The 8,464-nt window shown below is 45.0% G+C and overlaps 1 protein-coding gene across 1 annotated transcript in view; it reads left to right on the forward strand.

Moving 5' to 3' along the window:
* Positions 1 to 1,276: 1,276 nt before the first annotated feature.
* The window catches only part of STMN2 (stathmin 2), a 39,241-nt gene continuing 32,053 nt past the window's right edge, over positions 1,277 to 8,464 (forward strand). Inside the window, exon 1 of the mRNA XM_015425438.1 lies at positions 1,277 to 1,382. Within this exon, the coding sequence (XP_015280924.1) occupies positions 1,364 to 1,382 (19 nt within the window). The 5' untranslated portion in view covers positions 1,277 to 1,363. The remainder of the gene's footprint in view (positions 1,383 to 8,464) is intronic.

Raw genomic sequence — 8,464 nt, forward strand, 5'->3', positions numbered from 1 at the left:
TGTCTCGGCTGTCTACTGGCTCCATTTTTGATGGTCACTCCTGCGGTGAGTCAGCTGGGCCCCTCCGACGTGCGGCGCGCTACAGCGCGGCTTCAGCTCTGTGCTTCCGGCTCCGCCACGTCTGCGCCGTCCACTCTCCCCACGTCGTCCGACTCCTCCTCTCCGCCGCCGTCTTCTTCCGTCATTCAAGCTGTGCCGGGATGCCATCTTCCAGCCGCTTACTCACCGCCTCACCGCTCCACCAGTCTTTGCCACTCCAACAACCCCCTCGACGAGGTGCCAAATTACTGAAAGGCAATGGAGCACAGACAATTTCCCTTTTTAAACTAAGACTTCTACACATTCCTTCTGGCTAACAGGTCTCCACACTAATGAAATAGGGGCTCTGTTAATTAAAGGTGTGGCTAATTTTTCGAATTACACGTTTACATCACAATAAAGTTTTATCTTCCATTGTTGCTGCTCTGCACAAAATGAACCTTTTATTTTTGACCCACATTGGCTTCACAAAATAATGTTTCCTTTTCTTCCACCAGCTTTGAGTACATGAACCCCTTTGAGATGGCACATGTTTATTCTCTGCTGTTATCCCATTTTCCTTAATAATGAGGATGACAAGATTTCCATTCTTATTATGGAGAGGCATCATTTTGCTGCAATCATTGTCAGAAGCAGGTCCTTCACTCATTCAATCTGCCTACCATTTTTATGGCATGCATCGCACCTAGACTTAGATAAGTAGATGATTATGAAAGCACAAACCAAAAGGCAATGCTCTGCTGGTTTAAACACACACACATGTAATCTAGGTGTAGATACAAAATCAGATGTAGTGCCAAATTGATTTTGTTGTTGTTGCTGTTGTTGTTGGGGAAATATACCCACATCTTTCCATCCCTCCTCTCCCTCCTTCTCCTGTTAGTGCCATAAAACATGTCCAATGCATGTATGCATGTTTTACAGGTAGCAACAGCCAGAGACTTCAAGACCAATAGGCTTTTTCATGTAAGACATTAAACATTTGACATGGAATGTACTACCAAAAGGAAAGTGAAGGGGGGGAAAGAGCATTCAAGAGCTGCTTTCCCATTCAAACTGTACACTGGCACTTTGTACTCCAGCACCCTTGGCCGATCAATATTTAATGCCTGGAGATTCTAACTCTGCAGGAGTCATGTCAGGGGACCTCTGGAGCCAATCTGCTTGGGCAGAGGAGTAATAATTATTCATGGGCTCCTGCCTCTCTCCCCTTCTTTTGCACAGCCCCACTCTGCTGACTCAGTGCCTTAGTCTTCTCTCTCTCTTCACTGCTGTAGCTGGACCTCTTTGCCTTCACAACCTCTGAGCATCTGTACATCCCACAATGGCTAAAACTGCAATGGGTAAGAAAATAGCATCTCTTTTGCCTTCCTCCTGTATGAAGAGAGTCCCTTCTGCTAAAAGCTGCTGTCCTTGGTGCTTCATTCGCAGTGGCAAAAAAGGGAAACGTTATTTGTTATTATTGGTCTCTTGATTTCTGTTTCTGAAGGAGTGAACCGGGAAGCCAAGGCTTCCTCCGAAGGCTTAGTCTGTGATTTACTTTCCACTTCGGTGATTTTACATCTCCGAACCCGCTCATTCGGAGGACCGGTCTCATACAAGCCGTAGTTGTCTCGTGCGTTTTATTCAGTGCGTTCCGACGCTTCTGTTCCGAAGTACTGGTTTGACTGTTTAAAGGCTGAGGTGCGATTTGTTTTAAAAAAGGAAATAAGTTATGCTGTGTGCTGTACTGAATTGCTTGCAGTCCTCAAATCACGTTGTGCTGATCGTGGTGTATTCAGGGGACCCAGGGGAGCAAACACACACACACACCCCGTCCAGTGAGCCTGCCTGACCAGTCTTCTCGGCCAGGTCGCGCCCCAGCCCTGTGAATGAGATACAGACGACATTCGATGTCGTGATCTATACTGCAAAAGGGAACGGGAGAAGACCAGAACGAGTCTGGGCTGCCTTATGGTTTCTCTCGCGTTAAAGATGGAAGGATTTCTGCAGGGTGGGTGACTGGGGACGTGGCCGCGTTGGGTTTCTTTGTGTGAGGTTCTCTTTCAGCCGCTGCTCCGGGCGTTCCCGGCGAGAGCGCACCTGCAGAGCGCTTCAGCGCCACAGACTCCAGCCGCCCAGCAGCACAATGCAGAGCGACCCCACCCATGTCGCGGCGGCTGCTGCTGCTGCTGCTGCTGCTGCTGGCGGTGCTGGCGCTGTCTCGTCCTCACAGGCGCACTGGGGAATCCTCCCCGCCTTTCTTGCTCTTCTTCTCAGAGCCTTTCGGGGAGGGACTGGAAGTCGTCAAATCAAATACTGTTCGTCCCTTTGCAATCTAATGTTATTGGGGGGGGGTGACTTTTTAGCTCCCACGATTTTGCTCTTTTTCTAGTCTGGTCGGTCGCCTTGAGCTCTGTGGATAGATCAATTATGCAGTTCAGTTGTGGCCGAAAGTAGGTCACTGGATTATAAATCTCTTCCCTCCAAACACTCTGAAATAACGCAGTGACTTGCTCGCACACAAACACACACATAACGCCTCCAGCGACTTTGTTTTTATTTTGTCTCATTAGAGCAAAAGCCCCTTTTTTTTAGTGCCGACTCAACAAACCCCGGCCACGCCCCTGTGCCGCGCGTTCGTCTTCAGCCGCCGGAAAGCGGCGGCGAGTGGTCATTGCAGTGCTGTGGTGTCCCTTCCAGGGAGTCGCGACTGCAGATCTGGGGTGGCAGAGAGATTAGATTTTTATACTGAGATTTTTAGATATTTATAACGAGAAATCCCCCCCCCCCATTAGAAAAACTCCCTGGTTTACTCTCACTGGCAAAAAAGCAATGGCACCCCCCCCACACACACACACACACACAAGCACTCCTTCTTCCAAGTCTTGTCGCTACCTTTGACCTTTTAAGAAAAGTCTGCGATTTTTATGGTGGAACCGGCAGGAGGAATCCAATATTGCAGCAAAGGGTGCTGCAGAGACTAGGAAGTCTGGAAGGGAAAATGGACTGCCGACTCACAGCGCTTGGAGGCGCTCAAAATACCCAGTTACTTTCTTCTCCTTTTGCAAAATGAAATCCACAGCTCAAAATAGCAAAGGATTCTTGGGCTGCAATCTTAAAAACACTTTCCTGGGAGTAAAATCCATTAAATAAAAGAGATCTTCTGAGGAGACCCCATTAGGATTGCACCCTTAGAAATCAAGATTCCAAAAGATGTGCCTTCACACACAATGCCCCCTGTGAATTAAAGACTGGCCAATACTCCCCCACCCCTGGCCAAACAAAGCTTGGTTATCAGTGCTGGCAACATTCATGCTCATTTGTTGCATTCTTGTTCAGTCTCCCAAAATCAATATGGATATCAACCCTTTCTGGTGAAATCCTGCTTTCTTTTTGGCTTAGAAAAACCATGAGTGGTATGGAGCTATTGGTGGCAGGGGGCTTTGTTATTCCTAAGGGAAGGGCAAGAGACAGCCATTTATGCAAATGCCACCAGCCAGGAACCATGGGAGTCTGGCCAGCCCTGCAGCGCTGGGTTCTCCCCCCCTCCCCTCCCCACTGCAGCAATCGGGTGATTGGTATTGATAATTTGGAGCAGACTGATCGCTGCAGAAGGCCTCTGTGAAAAATCCTCTGGCCACCCTAGGAAAGGGCTCTCAAATTTGATTAATGCCTTCCTGCAACCCACAAACATGAAGCCGAGAGCTGTGATGAAGTACAACCAGAGCCTTGCTAATAATTCAGACAATCCCTGCTTGTCCATTTTTCAGGCTTTCTCCATGGAATCTATTTTTGTTGTTGTTTGGGGGCATAAGGAAATGCATCTTTTCATTCTTATTCTGCTAATCGGTTGCAGCACATTTTGAAGAACAGTCTTACCCCTTTATTTTTAATATGTGTGTATAATTGTCATGTCCCATGGGGAAAACAATCTCTTATTCATCTAAGGGTTTTTTAGTAAATGAAAACACAACCCTACTGTCTCTGGCTATGGCTGAAACCTCTATACTAGTACTAGATAGATGCTTTTTCCTATATATATAAAGAGAGACTGCATACCCTAACCCAGTTCATCTGGGCACACAGCCATTAAAGGGGCATAGCATGTGGAAGCCAAAAGACATGGTGTTCCAAAGGGAATCCAGTTGTACAGTCCTCCTTGGAGGGAGGGGCATGGGACATTTGATTCTCGGTTTATCGAGGAACTGACAATTTTAAGCAAAATAACTGTGCTGCAGGAACATAGTTCAGAAGAAAGGCATGAATTAATAAAGAACTAGACCCTAGGTTGAATCCAATGGGTTCCCTTCCATCAAGTGAGGAATCTTCAGCTGGAAGAGATTTTGTCTGCCAACAGAAGGAGCCTTCCTCTAATGGAAAAGGCCCCACTTTGCAGGAGGGGACCAATGAATTCAACCCAAAGATTTTGCAACAGAATGATATTCTCAGATCATAGGAAAGGCATATTTTGCATCATCCATGGGGCCCCAAAGTTAGAAGACCATTTCTATGGCCAGTCCATGCATTTGGTTCTTGCAGCTCGGCAGAGAGTTCATTCCAGGGACTAAGGTCTAAAACAAATGCCTGGAAATAATAGGCACTGAAAAGTCTTGCCACAGATCAAAGAAAGGTCTACTGAGGGTGAAGGAAGGCATTCTGCACATGTTCAGAGGCACACTCTTGACAGAAATTTTTATATAAGAATTGTCTTGCTGAATCAAATAAAGATCTATCTAGTCCAGCATTCTGTACCCATCAAAGTTGGCCCGGTGCTCATGAAAATTTACAAACCAGGATGTAGAAAACTGAAGGAAATTCTCGACCATTTGTTCCACCATTTGTCACTTAGATGTTTGCTGCCACTGAACATGGGGTTCTATTTAGCAAGTAAGTCATAGGTAAAAGGTAAAGGTAAAGGTTCCCTTGCTCAAAAGCCAGTCGAATCCGACTCTAGGGTTACGGTGCTCATCTCCGTTTCAAAGCCGAAGAGACAGCGCTGTCCGAAGACGTTTCCGTGGTCATGTGGCTGGCATGACTAAACACCAAGGCGCACAGAACGCTGTTACCTTCCCACTGAAGTGGTACCTATTTATCTACTTGCAATGTCTTGCTTTCGAACTGCTAGGTTGGCAGGAGCTGGAACTAGAGACGGGAGCTCCCTCCGTCATGCGGCACCCGGGTCTCGAACTGCTGAACTACTGACCTTCCACAGCCTGCAGTTCAGCGTCTTAACCACTTGAGCCACCGCAGCTCCACGTCATAGGGCCTTGCTGCTAAGTCCATGTGAACAGGATTGCATCAGTTTCAGAATATTTATTTACTTAACAGCAGGAGGAGAAGTGCCTTTACAGTGATGGCACTGATGCTGGAGAGCTTTCTTCCCATAAAAGCAGATCATGGCTCATCCACTGATGCCTCTTGGAGACAAACTAAAAAAAGGGTTTCCAGGGTATGGCTGAAGAATATAAGATACAGCAAGCTTGCAGAAGCTAAAAGAGCCTGGATGGGAAATATCCTCAGATCCCCATGTATACCACCTTGAATTCTATGATGGAAGAAAGGTGGGCCTTAAATAAGTAAATACAATGTTTCTGTTTAATCAAGCTTTCACTCCATCACAAAATTTTAATGAAGCCTGATGTTTGTTTTATTCTCATTTTTATAATTGTGTACTGTATTTTCATGTATACTGTATTGGAAGGTGTCCTCATTGATAAAAAAAATGGTGGGATTAGAATGTTTTAAGTAAATAAACTCTTCTAGAAATGTTGCCCATTTGATAAACAGCCATATGGCTTTTATGGTTGTCCCATGAGGTTTTTCCTGTTGTTTAAGTCATGTGTAAATGCTGTTTTCCAGATTGTTAAAATCTAAGTGCATATTCAATTGCATTTTTATTTAATTTCCTTGCTGGCCATGCATAGCTTTTATTCTAAATAAAATCTGAGTACATCTAACATATGTATTAATATGCATACAAAGGGGCATAATGCAGCAATGTGGAACACTATTAATTCCCATTGATTTAAATGAGAGAGGTTGCTAGCATATACTTAAGTCGGTCATTAAATCAATGAGTCTTTCAACTCTGGATGGATGAGTGCTACACAAATGTTGAGTGCTACACAAATATGAAAACTTCAGGAAACCAGGACAGAGGATTTAGATAGCCATTTAGATAGATGGGCCTGGACTGGTGAATTGTGTTCTGCTTCATCTCCTGCCTTATAAAACTATGAGGCCTATTGTAGGGAAACCTTTGGTACCATCACCATCACCACTCTTTTTATAATATCCAATTTCTACATTATATAATATTTCCTTCATTTGGCTTAAAGGGACTAACTGTACAATCCTACAGTCCTAAAGAGATGCATAATTCTAGTTCTGTTGACGTTAACAGATGTAGACGGGTTATCTCTGTTTAGGATGACACTGTAACAGTCCTATGCATGCTTGCTTGGAAGTTAGATCAATGGGATTTACTTCCAAGTAAATTCCCCGGGATAGAAACTAAATAAACATGCCTAAAATTAGGCCACAATCCTATACAATATATACTTGGGACCAAGTCCTATTGAATACAATACTGGACTGCCACTCCCACAGACAGCCCATTTAGTGCTCAAGCATATTTAATTTATCTTGGTTTTATAAATGTCCCTCTTTCTTTAGATACCATCAATGAACACTGAATCATTCTGAAATAATCATCCAAGTACAGAAAAGATTTCTCAGAGTCATTGTCTATGTAATACTTCATGTTTTAGAATTAAAAATAAATCAAATGTGCATTCTCTCTTTTCTGGTCTAGTCATCCTGCTGTCTAGCAATTCCATAATAAGGCTGTTGAAGCTTCAGCTGCCCTGTTATCAGGGATATTAAAAATAATGTTGGTGTCTAGAATTTTTAATATTTTCTCAGCTTTATACACTGTTGGCTCCAAAAATGGGGCCATATTTTCCAGCGCTGATACATGCAAGTATGCTTTATGTCCACTTTTACCAACATTCACTTTACCTATTACCTCTCAAATTTACCCAGTGAGATTAGGAAAATGTGCATACATACCCATGCTCCTCATAAAACCCTCGTGAAGTAGGTTAGATAGAGAGGTGGGGCCAAATTAGATGGGAAACCTGCATATTCCTGTGTATACATCTCAATCAACCTCCATCACATGCAGATACTGTAGTGAGGGGTCCCATTTTAGCAGTAAAAAGGTATGGGTGGTGGGGATTATAGGGTTGCCAATTCCAGGTTTGGAAACCTCTTCAAAGTGGAGCTTGGAAGAGTGAGGTTTAGGGAATCAAGGGACCTTGGTAAGGTATATAGTGCCATGCAGTCTCCCTTCCAGGAGAAGTGGAAAAAATGTTTTAAATTAAAAAACAAACAAATAAGAAATTTATGTAGTCTGGAGATCAGAAGTAATTCCAGGAGATCTCTAGCCCAACATGGGGGCTTGCCCTGGCTTACCTCCCTGTAGTCTTTTCACCCTGCAGCTGTATTTTTATTCTCATCTGAAATGGGATATTGAAAATAAATTCAGAATGGGGGGGAAAGGAATTGGGAACAAACACTGTGGGGAGATGATTGGCACGCCACACCCATGTGGCCCTTTTATATTTCTGTATAAGTCAAAAATACATATGCCATATCTCTCTCAGTGCAATCCTAAATAGAGCTTCATCCTAGGGCTGCCAAGTGGTGGTGAGGGGCGGGGAAAACCCCGCTTTGGAGGCCCGATTTCCACTGCGGCGGAATCGGGCCCCGGGGGGAACTCCGCCCCCCAAAGCTGCGTCACCAAAGGTGACGCAGCCATGTCAGTCACGTTGGGGGCGTGGCCCAGATCATCAGGGGGAACCATATGGTTTTCGCCCCGACGATCTGGGCCACGCCCCCAATGTGAGTGACGTCGCACGTCACTTCCGTTGATGTGCTGGCGGTGCGTGCATCCGGAGACGGCTCCCGGAGCCGTCGGAGCCTCCCCTACCGGTGAGTTTGCTGGACTTGGCAACCCTACTTCACCCTTCTAAATCCATTCAGTTCAGTGGCCTTGGAAAGAACATTACAACAAGGGTGGGTTTAATCTGCCTTGAAAGTCAATGTGAATGGTGGGCTATAAATGTAGTAAAAAAATAAACAAACCAATGCTTCTATTACCATCCTATATAGTTTGAGCCACAGCGATTAGCCCAAAGTCATGTGCTACCATTCACATTGCAGGGATTTGAACTTGGGCCTTGGAAGTTTAAGCCCTACATCTATATATCTAATAGCCAAGTTGCCCCCTGAGTGCGGATTGCTAAATCAGCACTCCAGGGGCACTTGGGGGGGAGGGGGAGGTTTGTGCACACGTGGGCCAGTCCCCACGTGTGCACAAAAATCGAAAAAGTTGAAAAAAAATTCGGGGGGATGTTTAAATCCCCCCGAAAGTGACAGA

Source organism: Gekko japonicus, unplaced genomic scaffold, assembly GCF_001447785.1.
Source record: "Gekko japonicus isolate JY-2015 unplaced genomic scaffold, Gekko_japonicus_V1.1 scaffold301, whole genome shotgun sequence".
NCBI lineage: Eukaryota > Metazoa > Chordata > Lepidosauria > Squamata > Gekkonidae > Gekko > Gekko japonicus.